The 19163-nt window shown below is 35.7% G+C and overlaps 1 protein-coding gene across 1 annotated transcript in view; it reads right to left on the bottom strand.

The window, feature by feature from the left end:
• Window positions 1-1326: 1326 nt before the first annotated feature.
• LOC149805245 (zinc finger protein 830-like) overlaps window positions 1327-19163 on the bottom strand; it is a 35710-nt gene continuing 17873 nt past the window's right edge. Inside the window, exons 8-9 of the mRNA XM_089948839.1 lie at window positions 17487-17563; window positions 1327-9508 (exon numbers count right to left, since the gene is read on the bottom strand). Coding sequence (XP_089804965.1) covers window positions 9349-9508; window positions 17487-17563 — 237 coding nt within the window. The 3' untranslated portion in view covers window positions 1327-9348. The remainder of the gene's footprint in view (window positions 9509-17486; window positions 17564-19163) is intronic.

Genomic DNA, 19163 nt, shown 5'->3' with positions numbered 1-19163 from the left:
GGAGGCCAACCGAAACAAAATTTTGAAAAAGCATGATGAAGAGAAGAAAAAAAACCAATCTACCAAGTTTAAGTAAAACTGGCTCTGTCATTCAGGAAAAAAAAGTTAAATAAAGATTTTGCATCTGGTTGTTATGGAACTTAAATAATTGTTTTTGGATGGGCATGTCCTAAAAATCAATTCTATCAAACTTCATCAAAACTGGCCAAACAGCAGTCAGCTTGATGAATGACCACAAGGCCTATGAACAGGTCAAATAGCCAAACATGTTTCATGAAATACATGATTAACAACACAGATGAACTTATATTTATTTTGCAAGATTAAACATTTTCATTTAAACTGAACTTTACATATCTAAGACCAATTTACAGAGACAACTGCTCCATATTTTGTGGAAATCCCAACAAAATATGAAATATACATAATACAAAATATCAAAATCTTCATTACACAAATTAAACAAAATGAACCCTGAATCAGATAATGTTTGATAGACACAAACAACTTGCTACACCCAAACATTTGTTCTTTCCATTCATTAGTCAGCATTCAAATGAGCTTTTACATCTACTTCATTATTCCAGTCAATCCAAGTGACCATGTGATGCGAATAAACAAATAACTGACATCATAAAGTGGAAAGCATGTTGGTTAATCAAGTTAATGAAAAAATAAATGAAAAATGGAAACTCAATGGAAACATTAAAACAAAACAAAAAAATCTCTCATCCAACACTGGGTACAATGATAGTTGGCTATTTGACCAATTCATGATGGGAGCTGCATTGTGCAATGATGGCAAAGTCCAATTATATGGGGGGTGGGGGGTTTTGGGGGTTGTGGGGGAATATGGTATCAGATTATTAAAAGGGGAAAATATGTTAAGCTTTCATTGCCATCAGTGACATGACAATAGGATCCATTATTAAGCTTTCTCACACACTGAAAAGTAGGTTGTTGTGATCTACTTTTGCCCACTGTGAGCAGTACTCTCAAAATAAATAAACCAACTGAGCTTCATGGCTGTATGTACAACAGCATCAAAAAAATGAGCTAAATGCCAATGCAAATGCTGATGCCTACAATAATAAAAACATCGTAATTGGACAAGTCATACCTACCCCTTGCTTATGTATCAAGTGTTGCTAAGTCTATTATGCTGATCACTGCAACTGTAGACAGTTTAAAGTGATGTCTAGTACTAAACCTGAAATCCTTTACCCATGCAATACAGTAAGATCCAATTATTAAATGTTTGTGCTCTGAAAACATGTGCTAAAAAGGTGACTTGTGAATTTGGACACAATAATTTCTAAAAATTCAAATTTTTACAGTTGATATTTATTTTAGAATGTGATATTTTATATCCACTTTCTTGACCAATCCTGAGAAAATTAAATTTACTGAAAACCTAGTTTTTGTGTAAAATATTTCTTCAATAACACTTTCCTGTTCATAATATGTTATGAATGCTTAGCACACAACCTCACAAATCCAGCCCATCTAAGTAAAACATATTTTGTCACTGTTTTTTTGTTTAGTTTGTGTAAGCAAAAGAAGTGCTATAAAGTTTTCTGCTTGCAAAATTGGAAGTCAGTCTAGAGTGATGTCCCTTCCAATAGAGGAACTGATGACTAACCTAGTCAATCATCAGTTGCTACTAGAGACAATGTTCATGCTCCTCCAAGGATGTGCCAACAGGCAGTACAGGTAAAACCTGTTATAATGTGATTCATTAAAACTCAATTTTGCTTATAACGTGATGGCAACGTGGCTCCCATTTTTTAATTAAAGGTGACCTCTCTTTTTAACATTCTATATACATGCTCTCAGAAAAGCTGATTATTTGTATCCCTAGCAGATTTTTAGTCCCATCACCATGAACTGTTTCCGCCATATTGGCATGTATATAATTCAAAACTGATATTTGATGTCTGATAAAAGCTGGAAAACAAAACAAATGCTATATGATCAAGAGGTTAGTTAAAACTGATGACATTGAAATTTCAATGCACATTTTTTATGAGGAAGTTTTTCGGAAAAATTTGTTAACTCTATCATGCTTATATCGTGATGTTATTCTTTAGACACAGAGCATCATGTTTTAACGGGTTTTACCTGTATTATGGTTTCTTCATCAAAAATTCTGTCCAATCCTAATATATTGAGCTCAAAAGTAAGAAGATAATCAAGTTACATCCCCTTACACTGGAGATAGCCCTAAAGACATGCAGTAGATATGAGTTGTGTGAGATACAGCTAGGATTAGCACTGATTTATGCATGGATCCCATTTGGAGAAGAAAAAAATTCACTTTCACAAGTATAGCAGCAGTAGCACTGATGATACAGGTCCCACATTATCAAACATATCCCATTAGATGAAAACCTATGTGGTAAAATCAAACATACTGTCACCTCTGACCTCCACCTAATGGTTTGGATCATGTTCATTAGGGTACAATTGGTACATGCAAGGAATTCATTTGGTCACAGGTAACTTCTTTGTGGATTAAGCAGCTAACCCATTATATCGAGGGGCATCAGTGCCTAGCAGAAATATGCTCTATTCCTTCTGTTAAAAACAAGTGAGATCTGGTTCATTCAGTTTGTTTAAGGTACCAATTCAGAGTCCTGATGAAGTCATGCAGATACCCTTGGGGTGAAAGATCTGAAGATGACAGTGGTTTCAAGACAAAGGACTGATTACCCATGAGATGGAGATTATTCTTGGCAATGCAAGCAGTGGTCATCCAGAGAAAAACCAAACCACTGTTACTAATGGAACTGCAGACACTTTGGTAGACAGACAAATTGTGTATTTCACTTATTCTAACTGCTGCTACATGAATGAAAACAAAGCAGGCCTTTGGTACAAGAAGTGAGTCATGGCGGCTTTACACCAGGCATGGCAACCTTTTCGAACTGCTATGCCAGGTCCACTTAACTGTAGAGTGCTGCATGCCAAATTATATTCATCCCTGTAATTTATTGGTTTTTTTTAGAAAATTACAATTTGTGCCACATGCCTGTCCAAAGAGTCTGGTGTGCTACCATTGGCATGCATACCACAGGGTAGCAACACCTGCTTTAGACAGTGGTTTGGAGAGATTTATTAAGCCATGCCATAATCCATGGATGATTCCATATTGGACAAAGGGTCAAAGCCAAGTCAAGGTTTGTTGGGTGGACATATTGGTCTTTGTTCTGGCCATATCATCCTGTCCATGATGTTGGAATGTGTCTCATATCATGGGATGGTATCACCTGATTGTGATGGGAGCCAATTTCTTTAAAATCAAAGAGGCAGTTCGCTTTCTGTTGTCATGAATGTTTTATGGGAAAGATGTGTTTCTGCCCACATGACTGGGAGAAATTTTTTGGACCTTCTTGCTCAATCAATTCTGTCAACAAAAATCATTTTGAGAACTTCTTTCAGATGGCTTGTTTAATACGAGCCTGGTTTACAGATTCTGCATCTCTGGGATAAGCTAGAAAACATGCATTTGCACTTGACTGAGCAGGTGGGGAGAAGGCAGGATCTTACTGTGAATCTCTTGTGCCATGTTGACAGGAATTGATTTTTAATCCATGAATTTTTTCACTTCAACGGAATGATCAGCATTAGATGGCATTTTGATTCCTTCACTTTTTGCCATGATTTTTGGGAATCAGAGATGGGGGAAAGGCATATGCATTGAGACCATTCCACATTATGGAAACAGCATCAACTTCAAAGGATTTCAAATCTGGGAATGGCAAGAGCATGGTCATGAGCTTTGTGTACCACCTTGTCACAAATAGGATCACTTGAGACTGACCCCATAATGTGCAGATTCAATTGAAAACTGAAGGGTGAATGGAAAATTTTGTGTGAATTGACTGATTCTGTCAGAACAGCAAGTCATCACCAACATTCACTGGTGTGGGATGTAGCAATTTTACATATGGATTTCTTGACTATAAAAAAAACCTGAGCAAATTTCACACCAAAAAACAAAGGACTTTACTTCACGCTTGCTTTCAGATGTAACTGATCGCAATCAAGCTCTCAGACAGAATGAGAATGCCCTATTCTGATTGCAGCTCTTGCCAAGTTTGTTGGATATTCACTACGGTTTTCATCTCCAGGAGAGTTACATGTAATAAATGCCGCTGAAGAAGAAAAAACCCACTCACTTCTTTGAAACAGCACTGGAGGTGGTCACCCCAGCTTGTTGTGCTGGTGTCTGTGTAGATCATGATTTCCAGTGCATGATCCTGCAGCTGGATATGCATTGCAAGAGCAGTGCAATAGTACCATGGGACAGCATATATTCCAAATCTTTAATCATTTAGGAAAGAAAAATCACCTGTGGCTTAGTTTAGACTTTTTAACATAGCTTCAACGATTTTCCAGTCATACTGCTATGATGTCTGCAGTGTGACAGTTTAAAGTGATGTCTAGTACTGGGGTATCATGCCACAGACATGCAGCATCATGTCCCATCCAGTCACATTATCCTGACACCAGACCAACCAGTCCTAACACTAACCTCTTAATGCTGAGTGCCAAGTGAGGCAGCTGTTAGTACCACTTTTAGAAGTCTTTTGTATGACTTGGCCGGGGTTCAAATTCATGACCTCCAGCATCCAGGGCAGATGCTCTAACCACTAGGCCACCAGAGCAGTCAGAATCATCTGTAGTTGTCCCATAAACACATGACCAAGGACAAAATCTACTGCTGCACTGAAATCCAAGACATTATGAAATTCCTCAGCTGAAATTACATTCCTCGCGTGAATGGCAGAAACTGTTGAGGAAGACTTAGTTTATGAGGGTTAAGAACTCTGTGTGAATGAAGTGTTGGGATGGGATGAAATCAGTTTTTCTTCCTCACAAGGAATCCATCAGAAGAGAAACTAGGGATTTCCTGTCTTGATACCAAAGTCGCCAAATGCCTCTGTAGAATGTCATCCAGGTAGTTGAAAGTCATGGATGTAATAGTGGTTTAGAAGTATGATATGATGCATCATTCTGACACAGACGTATGGACCAATGTTCAGACCAAAAAAGCATGCCCTGAAATGGTACAAAGACCTGAGTAATTTCCAGGAACACATGTGAGTGGGAATGTGAAGGTATGCATCTTTGAAATCTATACTGGCCGTGAAATTCCTGAATGTAGTTGTTAACCAATCTCAGAATCTCCATTCTTAACTGTAAAACCTGAATAAAATGATCAAAAGAGCTGAGATATATGACTGCAAGAAGACTGCCATTGGATTTGGAATTTGGAAAAGTCTTGAGTAAAATCCTGAGGGTTTGCATTATTATTTGCTCCAAAACATTGGCTTAGTGCAAAACTCTTGGGGCATGTGCAGTGATAGGAGTCTGTGACAATGAGGAAGGGGTGCAAAACATGATCTGAAGACTGCCCTAGATGACAAGATCCACACTTCACTAGGGCAGAAGTCACTCTCAAAGTGTTGGAATCTTCCCTTGACCAGAATCTTGGAATGGTTTAGTGGGTGCATACAATTCTTATCTATGCAGAAAGCGGCTGGGTCTAAAACTTATTCTTTTCTCTGCAAACATTTTCTTTGTTCCTTGGAAACTATTTTGTTGTTGTTGTTGTTGTTGTGGGGTTTAACACCATTTTTCAGCACACAATAGGCTATATATGGCAGCCAGTATTAATGGTGGAGGAAGAACCCGGGAAAACCCCAGGAAGAACCACCAACCCAAGAGAAGCTACTGGTAAGCTTTCTCACATACCCACATTGGCCGAAACCAAGACTCGAACCCATGCAGACAGAGGTGAGATGGCAGTGATCCGTAACGGAAAGCGCTTTAGACCACTCGGGGCCCCTTCCTTGGAAACTGTGTTCATGTCAAGGGAATGGGTTCAGAGGATAGTTTCCTCCCTCCTTTCCAATTTGATATGCCTTAAGGGTTTCTTAATATTCCTATGATCTCTCCTCAGGAACAAAGGCTTGGCTCTAGGGCCTGTGAGAAGTTTGCCACTTTGACAGACTGTTTCCTGACCTCCTCAATCTAGCCACAAAACTGGAACAAAGAAGTTGTAATCTGAGAACAGCCTTGTGGTGATCTTTCAAAATAGTGGATGTGGAGAAAAATGCATCTCATTCTGGAAGTTGAAGACTAATGGCCACAGCTAATGGCAGAGGAGAGTGAGCTGCTGATATGTGTGACGCTGACTCCCAAGTGTGATTATTAGAGAGATTCTCTTTGGAATGGTTTAGACCAAGTAGAGACAGGAGAGGAAATGCTAAGTCGAAACCAAGTCAAGCATGAAATCTATTGCTACCATATTCCAAACCATCTGATACAAAAGGAATTATACATGGTTCCCACGCTTTTCTAAAGATAAACTTCCAGGTCATTTCCAGGGTTTTTTCTAGGATGACATTAATTTTTTCAAGGTTCACATTTGACCATTACTGAATAGAATTAAAGAACATTTTAGATTATAAAACATGCATTTTCTAAATCCAAAGATGGTTCTCTTTCAAGACTCTCCAAAACATCAAAGCCAGAAAAGATGATCATGTACAAAACCACAAAATGTATCACATGAAACAAGTTTGATTATATTCCTATAAATTGGCATGTAAAGTCATTTCAATGTACAAAATAAAAATTCTAACTTTATTTTGCTGACCTGCATTATGTTGCTAAGTGGGAACAACATAATGAACATACATTAGCTTTGTCTCCTTTCAAACCTTTAATCTAAAGAATTATATAGCAATATATATATATGCATCTTATAGAAAGTAAACATTTCCTAACACAGTATATAAAAAAAACAATAAACGCAAATAATTAGAATTTTGTCTTGTAACAATGAGAGTTTAACCCTGAATTTATCTGTGCCAATAAAATCCCAAGCAAGATTTTTCAAACACCCTAATCTCCTTAAGAAGATCTGGTTAAAAATCCATCATTTAAAAAACATTTTCAAAAAGATTGATTTAAATTTTGACAAAAGACCTTCAAAGTTATAAACCGCTGTATAAACAAGGACTGAATTTTCTGTAAAATCAAGTTGTCTTCTTGAAATTCGTTAAACCAGTCCCCAAACCTGTATTGGAACTCGAATAGTATTTTAATATAATACAACGGACAACCATTTCTCATTTCAGCTCTGAGATTTAACAATCTGGACTACAAATTTGGATTAAAATGAAATGCAGTCCGTTTTCTAATCCGGGTTTTCTCTGAATATTCCTACCCAATATTTTTCATATTTGGACATTTAGGTTGGGGTGTGGGGTCGTTGCAATTGCACATCGAAAATTTGGAATTTGCAGCCACAGTGTGGTAGCGACATATGGTAGTCGCTTACCAGCAGGACTTGAAAATTTAAACTTAAGTTATATCAACTTATACCTGCTTGAAATTGATAGAAAAATAATTTACTTTGAAATTCTCATTATGTCTTTATTCTGCTGACAGACTAGACCAAACTATGGCTTTGATGAAACCTGACCTGGTACTCGCCATTTGCATTACTAGTCACTTCACAAATTTCAAACAACGACATCGGAAGTCCATTAGTCATGTCATATCAACAACAAACTCCATCTAATGTTGTTGTAGAGAAATTCAATTATATTAAATGAAAGTCATATACCTTTTGTAAAAAGAAGCAACTGGGCCAGTCTGATTTATCAAGCAGAGAGTATGTCAACATGGTAGTCCACTGATACAAAAGAACTCCAGAAGTTGTTCTTGGAATATATAAATATGGAAAACTTTGTTCATTTGTTTTTGTATTTTGATAAAACCAGTATACGAATTTCATTTAATATTTTTTTCTTTTCTCTCTACAACATTTGAAAATGTGGGTTAATAGATTTATGTACTCATGTGACTAGCAATGCAAAGTGTGAGTACCAGGATACATTTCATCAACTCTTATTTTAATACTCACAATTTCTGAGACAATAAATAATTTTCATAACCATTTCATGCAAGTATCACTCAACCTAACAACATTTAATGTTTGCTAGGCCATCCGGTAAGCGGCTAGGCTTTGCCAACACGATGTTTGCCTCTTGTGATGCTACAGTGGTTTTCATAGCTTCCATGTAAGGAAAGATACAGATATCAAGCTAAAACTTTGAAAATTGAAGTCTACTAGATGAATCTAATCCACTGAGCATTTGGATTGACTCAGCATATATGATTATTGCAAGCACCCAAATGATACATACTGCACCCTCTGAATATTCTGATTAGAACTCAATAAATTTAACTCATGATCAGTTTAGTTATGACCCAGTTATGTGATGATTTCTGACTTCAAGTGGTGGTGAAAAATTCCTGGGTTTTTCCCAACTTTCATCAATATTTGCGAAATTCCAAGACTTTCATGGTCGGGAAAAAAATCATCATTTCTCCCAACATTTTCCCGTTTTCCCTGTAGTGTGGGAACCCTGTATTATAGAAATGATGTTATAATATGTAATAAATTATAGTACAGAGCTAAAATGAAAGCATGATGCACTGTAGGGCAGTAAATTATGATGGTGCCAATATTAAGATCATCTTAGGCTGAAGTTAGACAACGGAAATGTAAATGTTCATCTACAGTGAAGCAAAACAACAGAAAAATAGATTTGCTATACAACCCTGAGGTGAGAAAACTACCCCAAACCACCCAACTACTGAAAATGCACAAATGATTCTGATACAGGTATGTGATACAGAACATGTTGACAAGGCATAAGCAGAAGTTGAAACTAGTGATTGATGGAATTCCATTCCAATCCCTCTATCCAAGGGAAAACCACTCAAGTTGGACTTCCACCCTGGCATGCAGATTAATTTTTTAGCACTTCTGTTGGAAAAACAAGCTAAATGATTTTGCAAACTTTTTTTATAATTGGAGAGGGTTTGATTTGCAAGGTAGTGCATGTACATCTAACACAGTATGACTATGTGTTTGAAAAAGAAATGAAAATTAATATTCAGTGTTCTGTAATATCACTGTTATTGTCCTTTATTTCCAATTTTTATAGCACATCAAAATTCTTGTCCTTTACATAATGCCTGTAAAGCTGCCACTGAGTCACACCCTGCTATCAATGTGATACAAGTATCAGTATACTTGTGTAACTGAATTTTTACATTACGATAAATTGCATATCATAACCTACAGTTGCACCACCACACTGATGAATAGTGTTTTTATAACAATTCTTGTTACGTCATTGATAAACAAAGCAATACATCCATTCAGAATCTGGACTCTAACACAATGTTGTCCTAATATTTGTTGATAAGCACTATTATATTTGCAGCGTAAGCACTATTATATTTGCTGAGTAAGCACTATCATCTCCATAATTTTTTTGATCTCCAGTCCAAGAATTCCTCCAAATCAGCTTCATTTAATTCTGCATCATCCTCTGATTCCTTTTGCTCAGTGGCTGGAGCTTTTTGTATAATCTCCTCCCTCTTGTTGTGCAAATCATCAACTTCTCTCCATCTTTGTCTGTAACAAAGACCAAAATACTGACTTTCAAAGGATAAAGTAACAATGCTTATGACAAATACATATTTACCTGAAACTTTAAATCACTCTAACACAATTTTTTTAAACAAATTCTGAATCAAATTTTTTATCCTGTAATGTGCTTATGTATATGTACCTCATTACAATATATTTGTTTATTACAGAGTACAAAGAAAAATTAAAAATATAAACAATAGGCTGCAATAAGAAACTGCATTTTAAAACAATAAAGGAACCTCTAAAAATGAAAGGCTTTGGAAAATATAAAATTTTCTACACATTTAAAATTAATCAAATCAGCTTGTCACAAGCAGTTTGTTTTCCTTTACAGAAAGATTTGAGAAAATTGGGAGTATGCACAATTTTAGTATATTTCTGTTGGGTACCATTTATATCTGCTTTTGAGTTGGAATCAACTGAAAACTGCATATTAATGTGCTAGCAGATATATATATATATATATATATATACACACACCGCTTCCTTGCTAACTCACGCCTGGATAACTCGCGATCCCGCTTATAACGTGGTGTCCGTCTTGGCTCCTGATTTTTTCCAGAGAAAATGTATTTAAAATATCTTTAAAATATGCTGAATGTGAAAAAATTACGATAAGAATTAGTAAATTAAACCTTGATACATTGCTCGTTTTATCATCGAAAATGGTGATTAATGCCTGTAAAAAAAGAATCCATAGTTTGAAATTTGCAAGTTCTAAATAAGAATTAATTTCAGAGATCTCGAAAACGCTTAATTACACGTATTTGGATGCCAATTTGTTATCTAGGATGCAGAAAATCACTGAGGCGGGAGTCCTCTGTACACATGTAATAGGTGCGCAGGAAAATTCAAAGATTTGCCAGTCCTGTTTCAGCCACCTGCTTTGTGGGAAAATGTGTTGATCAGTTAGCTTGCTGATATTTACAATGAATAATTCAGTGACTGAAAGACTCCTTGATATACATACATGCTGCCATTTTATAAGAGTACATAAAAAAGAACATGATGCAATAGCTAGGCAGCTAGTTCAAAGGCTTTGGCGGTCAGGTGAGAAAATGTACTGATATTTAGTGACTGAATTCAGAGGCAGAAAGACCCCGTTTTAAAATCTCAGCGAGACCTCTGTTTAAAAGATATCATATATTATGTAAGTTTTTATGATAAATAGTTGTCAGTATACTGTAAATAAACAGTCTGGTGAAATAGCGATCAATGAAAACTTCTGGTAAATGTTAACAGGTGGCAACAGAGAATGAAATAAACACCAATTAAACGTCTTCCAGTGTGAAAGTCACATTCTAAACCTTTAATTCCATTTCACTGTAAACATTATAATCACAGCATATTCTGTTCATTGAAAACATGAAAAGAGTCAATCGACCATCACTTTGAAACCCGTGAGTACTTTTGTGAGAACCTAATCACATGCCGGCTTTGTTTTGATCAACAACTTGGGGAAGTGTTTGTTGCATTAAAAAATCAATTACAAGAGACCTGGGGTGCTGGATTAAGGGTCTTGGAGCTGCCTTTGACGTAAAGCAAAACAGTATCAGAGATGGCGACGATGATAGTGACTTTGAAGGTTTCAGTAAAATTGATGTCATTAATGCCGAGGCTGTTTGGGAGAAATTCATACAGACTCATGGTCCTGAGATGGGCGTTTCTCTTGATAATATGGAAGAGTGGATTTGTGCTGACAATGATTGCCCCACAGCCGAATACATGTCAGATGAAACAATAATTAATTCTATAATGAACAAATTTGCAGCAGAAGGTGATTCTAACTGGAGTACAACAAGTGTTGAAAGTGATGCAGACGCAGATGTTGCACCACCTCCCCCCTCTGCACAGGAAGCAATCAAATATTTTTATATTGCCATAAGGTGGCTGGAGACCCAAAATGTTGACTACGTAAAGCTCATGCAGTTGAGAAATCTGAGGGATTTTGCTCGGCGGCAGAGAAACCAAGGAGTAACACACACAAAAAAATTAACTGATTTTTTCAAAAAGTGAATTAATATTTGTCAAGCGTGGCACAAATGGCAAGTATTAACTTGTTCTAATTTACATTGTTTTAGATTTGTAGACCAATTAAATATGGTAGTACTGATTAACCCTTGTTTTTTGTTTTCCAGTTTACTTCTATCGCAATCAAATCTATCTATCTATCATTCGATCGACACTGTTTCTCGAAAAGAGTCGATCTTTTGTATATAAAAAAACGTCTAATTTGGATCAAACAATAAAACTAGAATATATCCAATTCAACATAAAAATTAGTGACGTAGTACACAATGTGTGAAGTGGTACACATGTTCAGCAAACGGAAACCATGTGGAATAATGTTTTTGATGATCGCCTCAATATACTGTAATTTATCCTGAAATTAATGTTGCTCTATGAGGAAATAATAAATAAAGTACACCGTTATGAAGAGATCTTTATTCACAGTTAATCTCAGCACGATTATAAAGTGAGAATTCAACACTATAATCTGCCTACCCCCCCCCTTACTTGTCCTTTATGTTGTCGATCACTTTATTGGTTTTGGGCTTATTTTATAGATCCCTCGATAACTCGTGCCTCATTTGTAGTGCAGTCGATGTTTCTGGACCCCGATGTGCGCGAGTTATCAAGGGAGTGGTGTATATATAATAGTAGCAGGAAGGGTCAACCCTACAAAGTTTAGAAAGGTCCATTTGCGAAAAAAGCTTCCTATGAAAAAATAAAATTACAAGGTCAATAACGTCAAATAAAGGCCTCTAACTGACTGAGTTTTTCTCTAATTGGGTTAGCTCATTTTGTTACTTTATTTTTGACATTTGTGTTTTCATTTTTTTTCGCATGTATGTTTACCCAACAGGATGACTCAATATTTGTCATCACCCTCCCTGTTGCTCCAGTGTGGTGTAATTAAATCATTATTATATTAATAATAGAACTACGGAATCTCACACATCTTAATTAGCTCGACAGCGACTAGAGGCAATTAAGAAATATCTTCCAGTTTGTGATTCTGTTAAACAACAACTACAGGCTCGTCATGAGTCTCCGGTTGAATTTGCAAAACAATTATTTGAACCTGTTACAAAGGCTATCAAAGTCTTCTTCCAAAACCATGCAGCTGGAAAAATGACAGAAAGAACTATATAGAAAATGATTCTAAGAGAACTTCCAGGTGAAATAGCTGGTGCTACTTATCAAACATAAATACAAGAAATACTTGACCAGCTTCATTCTGAAGTAGCAGATATAAAGGAATCAGAACCAAAAACAGAACCAGAACAAGCAAGAGAGAGAACTGAAATAACTGATAAATTTAATGAAGTATTGCCGCCATAAAAAAATTGACAGCATGGAAATATTATCTGCATATGCCATTCGCAGGTTTGATCAAAGAGAAAGAGACTTGAAACCTAAGTAGGTTAATGATACTGTAAGTCGTGATAACTGGTACAAATGGATATTTTGCTTACACTACGAACTTGATCAGGCCTGAAATAGTGACACAAGATATATTGCATTTATTAAGGGAATAGATAACCATCTTGCAATGTTACAAAAACAACTACAATTACAACAGTGACAACCACAAAAGCAACAATAACAAAAATAACAATCACAGCCAGTATTACAACAACCAGGCACAAATCCAGAAATGGTCTTGCTCTGACAATATCTATGAAGCAGAAGAATTTTTATAAACTACAACAATCAGTAAAACAAGAACGTATAAAAGAAGTAACAAAGGAAGTAACAAAAAGAAGAGGAACATCTTAAGAAGAAAATCGATAAGTAACTACAGCTACCAGTAACAAACAAAAACACTGGAAGTGGTTTGTCCAACAGTGGTCTTGATAAACTCTGTCCATGCTGATGTAGATTGATTAGAAATTCTGACTGGCAGAAAACGAGCCAGTAATAATTACCCAGAAATCATTAATGAAGCAGCTGATATTTGTCAATGATTATTCACATGCACTATCATGGACATTAATGTTTATCGGTCCCTCACGGATGAAATCATTGATGATTACCAAAGTGATTGAGGGTATGCAATTAGATCAGTAACAAGAAAAAAAAGATGATCACACATAAAGCTCAACGTGTACCTGTAATGGTCAGGGTGATAAATTTGTGATTACCAACATACAAAGCGATCTATGGTTACAGACTTGGTGATGTTGTTCAGGGTCGATTTAGAAGGATAGCCCCAAAAGCAGTACCGATTGCAAAGCAACTGGGAATGAATGCTACTGATGTTGTTCATGATGAAGGTATTGGTGCTGTTGGTGATGTAGCTGGTAAAGCATTCTCAGGAATCAAAGACAGACTAGCACAATTAATACGATGAAAACCGCAATCAGTAAAATTACCCAGCATTGAAATTATGCCTGAAAATGTTAGTAAAATAATAAATCAAGCTGCAAATCAAAAACTATCTGAGTTGGCTAATATACCCCAGTCAGAAAAAGAAAAAATATAGCCGCTAGTCTAATAGCAGGAAGTGGTCTTCGTGTTATACGATAACAAATATAATAAAGATGTTCAAACATGTATCTGATTCAGCGTTTGACATAGACATACCAGTTCTCTAAGATGAATCGATATGTGATGATCAATATTATTCTTATGACACACAAGAGCCAAATCAGAGTGGGCGAATTGAGCTGCAAGTTCAGGATACAAGTAGTTATTTCTTGCCCGCTGAAGCATTTATTGAAGTAGAAGGTGAAATTCTGAAAATAGATAATACTGAATATGGAGTTGATATTAGTGTTGGCTTTGTTAATAATGGCATTACGGCATTGTTCGACAGCGCTATGTATATCATCAATGGAAGAAATGGAAGAAGTTGCACGAGTAATTTCATTATTTAGCACAGATATCACAGTTGGTAGTCTTGCAACCCATTCAATAGATCTGTTGCCTTTCTGAGTTTTGTTCTGACAGGGATATTTCCTGCACATACTGATATCCAAATAACCACTCAGCAAGTGCTCAATTAAATTGTTCAGCAATTGCCTGATCACAATGAATTCTGGTATGTCCTCGTCTGATTTTGATGTTACGTTTTATAATCAGAGATGATACTGAACCAAGAAGTTCCTTGCCAGGATCATCCTGTAGCAACTGTGGCCATCACAAGGGTCTTTGCTGATAAATTCATTCAAAACCAGCTGCAACTTCAGTTACTGTTTTTGTTGATAGTGGTTCTGCTTCTTTATATCTACTTGCAACATCAACAACAGTCAACGCGTATTTGTACATGCGTGATTGACATCTTGCAGTTTTAACGGTATTGTGTAGTAAAAACAAAATATCTAATGAACTTCATTGAGAGTGCTAATATCAAAATGTGTGTACTGAAATTTTTAAGTGTTGGTAGATAAATTAGCCATAATGCCTATCGTGCTAACCAATCTGCAGCAACAGAACATGTTACTCCTGCTGTATCAGCAATTTTACTAATTGCTGCTCTACCCGTCCAATATCCTACTGAGCTATAATAAATTGATTCCATTATTATCTTAATAATCGGTTGAATAATTACCATCCCTTAGCACTAGTTTACCTTTCATTGCATATTTTAGTAGAAAGCTAGCAAGTTTTACTCTGAGAGATTTTTTTAAAATGGAATTTAACAAGTGGATCAACTTCTACAATATGTCGTTGTTGTAAATCTTTACTTTTATATGCAACATCATGAACATGACATGCTTGATCAAACACATTTACTGGATACTCTCCAGGTCTTGGTTGATCTCGTTCATCAAGTTGGATAGAAAGTCAGTTTCCAAGACCACAATACTTATATCCAGGAAGATGTTTTTCTCCTAGGTATTTAGCCCATGGAGCTCCTGGTAATTTTCCCAGTAAAGCAGCGATATCACCACCTGTCTTCATACGAGACAAAATAAATCTGTATTTATTTGTACCATATTTCACACACTTGCCTGTAAGTGCATGCTTTTTATTTTTTGTTATTATTGTTGTTAATCCACTTGCGGGGGTGAATGCTCTGCATCGAACACAACATAAATTCATATTATTTATTATATTTGTATAACATGAATGTCATTGATTTCTCTGCGACATGAAAGCAGGAGCCAATCAAGCATCATGCAACGCTACCAAATTCTATCAGAGCAATTATCACCGGTCCTTCCGGGTCTGGTAAGATGCAATTGTTGCTTAAATTGATGATGAGATTGCTCAAGTGGGATAAGTTATATTTAGTGGCACCATCTATAGATGATCAGAGATGCTACAATATACTTAAAGATTTTAATGAAAATGCAAAATTTTATTGGACAAGAATGGCAATGATATTATTGATTTTATCACCGATACTGATGAAGCCCCATCTGTCGATGACCTCAAAAGATTTATTAATAATTTCATAGAACACGATGATGTGATGCTGGACAAACAACCAAATCCAGCTCGGATATTTTCTCAAGGCAGGCACAAAATCACAGATGTGATTTATGTTACTCAGCGATATACACAAATACCTAAAGTGATCAGAGATAACTTCAATATTTTAGTTGTGTTTAATGGAGTTGATACACATACTCTGCAAAACATTCATCAGACTTGGTGTTCTGGGGATATGGATATGATTAAGTTCAAAAACTTCTTTTCAAAAGCACAAGCTACCCCACACTGATTTATCACAATAAACTTATATCATCCTCGGTCACAATATCGTGTAGATCTTGATAAATTTTGGGGTTAAGAGACAGCAGCAGAGTGATAGCAAATTTTTAGTATAGGAGGGGTAAACGAACACATGAAAAAATGTGAAAACACAAACATAAAAAAAAGTAACAAAATGAGCTAATCCAATTTATAATAGAGTAAATCTCGGTTGGTTTGATATTATTGACCTTGTATTCTTACTTTTTCGTAGAAAGCTTTATTTTTGCGAATGGACCCTTCTAAACTTTGTAGGGTTCACCCTTCCTGCTGCTATAATGATTGTGTTGTAACTTGAGCATTTTAGGACATTATTGGTGGCTGTGCTGTTCTGTTGAGATTTACCAGAAAAACACATGCACAGCCAGTAAAAGGAATATTTGTCACTGCAAAACAACCATGACATCCTGAATAAAGACTCTTATCTGAATTCTACCATATTTTTGAAACAGCTGTCAAGAAATGTCTAAAGGCTACAATATAATTCTTTGTGGCACTAAATCATCATGGTTTCATCTTGTCAGAACTGCTTAAATTATTTTTTTTAAATTTAATTGTGCACTTGATGAACAAAAGTCTGGCACTGTAGCTCTAAGATAGTGTTTTAGTCATATACACAAGTACACATGAAAAAAACAAAACATGAACAGTATGGCCTGAGTGCAAACCATGAATACTAAAATTCATTTTTATTCACAGGGTACAAATTTTTGTTTATTTATTGGAGATTTGTTTGAACCATGTGACTCTAAAAGCAGCAGTGACTGAGAAAATGGAGACCAAACCAACAGAAACTTAACACAAACATAAGTATAAAAAAATCACTGAGCTACAATATGTGGGTCAAGATGACCTAGATTTCACTAACACACCACAAAAATCCAATTACAAAAAATAATTGTTTTACTACATAGGCAGTAGAATGAACTAAAATCAAAGTTTAACCAAAATCACTTGATCATGAAATGAAGATTACACTTACCAAATATTCACTGAATGGTGCAAAACAGATCTAAATACCAGCTTTTGTGACAGTGTGAAAAACAGTGACAGAGAAAATGACTTAAATACAAATGTTGATGCCAGACAGGTGGATGGAGAGACATACCGATGGCTGGCTGGACAGATATCATCAATACATAGGCTGCAATAGCTTTGCAATCTGGTCAAAAATGACCATGGAAGTTATCCAACAAATCTAAAATACAACAAAATGTATACATATGAATGGACACTTAACAGGACTAACACTTACATTTGGTCATCTATTTCATCTATATTTCTGTCAATATTGACTTGCTCATCTTCTTCTTCTACAATCTGCTCTGACACCTGAAAGATGAAAACTATTTCCACTTAATTCTATGTTGAAATGATCTATGTTGAAATGATGATCAAAATATGTACTACTTTCACATATATTTTCACCATTCCATTAATGTATCAAGGTAAGCCAAAGAATGTGTACTGCATTTGCCAAACATTTAACTGATTTACAACAATAAATGAAACAATTCATGCAATATGGATGCTCCACCACAGTGCATGAAATGACCTTTATGAACAAGTTAACCAAAGTGTGATGTAGAGACAGATGTATGGAAGATGAAAATAGTAACACTAAAAGGTACTACCACTGTTGTGGGGAGGAATAATAAAAATTAGTCTAAGTGATGAAGATAAAAAGAACAGATTCATTTTAAAGATTAGACAAACCATCTTCTCTAGCATTTTTTAACAATTTTTATTTGATAAAGAAATGTATTCAATTTCTATGCCAAACAGGGAAAGAAATCTATGACTCTATCGGTCTCAGCTTGTGAGAAATTATTAGACAAAACTTTGTACTGTCCTGAAACTTCATAAGTTGTGGTTCAATTGTCCTATTTAATCTAAACTATTTATTTTAGCGATCACTACCTTTCTTATTTCATTTTCAAATACAAATATGAATTTTATTTGGATCTGAAATGCATTCAGAAATAATTTCCTTGTATTCTGCTTTCATTCTATTAATGTTTGCATTTCAACGTTTCTCATTGTTTTTTATTTAGTGTGTCAGAACTACATTCTAATTTTGCATCTGTAATGTCCATTCATTGTATTCCTTCATTTTCATTCATTTGGAATGAAATGAAAAGTTATCTATGCTAGGGTTCCAGTTCCAAAAATGTTTAAGGGAGATAACTGTTGCCATCAGTCCATGCCTAATTACAAGTATGCTTTAACCACTGGTGGCGTAAGTGGTTAGAGCCTCTGCCTCGATTGCAGGTCACAGGTTTGAGCCCTGGCCGAGTCATACCAGACTTATAAAAATTGTACTATCAGCTGCCTCGCTTGGCACTCAGCATTAAGAGGTTAGTGTTAGGACTGGTCTGCCTGGTGTCAGGATAATGTGACTGGGTGGGACATGATGCTTCATGTCTGCGGCATGATGCCCCCAGTGCTAGAGATCACTATATACTGCCCTACTGCTGACATCATAGCAATATGACAAAAAACATTGAAAACTACATCAAAAATCCAAATCACACACACAAACATACAAATGTGTTTTAATAAAATAGCAAATACACAAAATGGATAAGGTAGTAAAGAATTTAACCAAAAAAGTGAACATAGCTTCATTAATGTAAAAATAGAGTTGCAGAGTATATATCTGCAAAGACAAATTCATTCTTAATGTGCTCAGGTAACAAGAAACTAGCTGTATGGCCATACTAGAAAACTACATACACTATAAATTGATTTTTATTCATCAGGTGCTAATCTTTGTATACATTTTTTTGTTCCTTTTAAATGATGGATTCAAATACCGAAATGAACTAACATGAATGTACAAGTATTGGTGTCGAGAAAATTTAGCTCAATGTACATGTAAGAAGCACAAATATTATGTAAATTCATATCCATATTCGCATGGTTTGGTGGT

This window comes from Sinohyriopsis cumingii, chromosome 2, assembly GCF_028554795.1.
Source record: "Sinohyriopsis cumingii isolate HCF-2022 chromosome 2, ASM2855479v2, whole genome shotgun sequence".
NCBI classification, from domain to species: Eukaryota; Metazoa; Mollusca; class Bivalvia; order Unionida; family Unionidae; genus Sinohyriopsis; species Sinohyriopsis cumingii.
The sequence above is the reverse complement of the archived record's forward strand: the minus strand, read 5'-3'. Positions and strand labels throughout refer to the sequence as shown.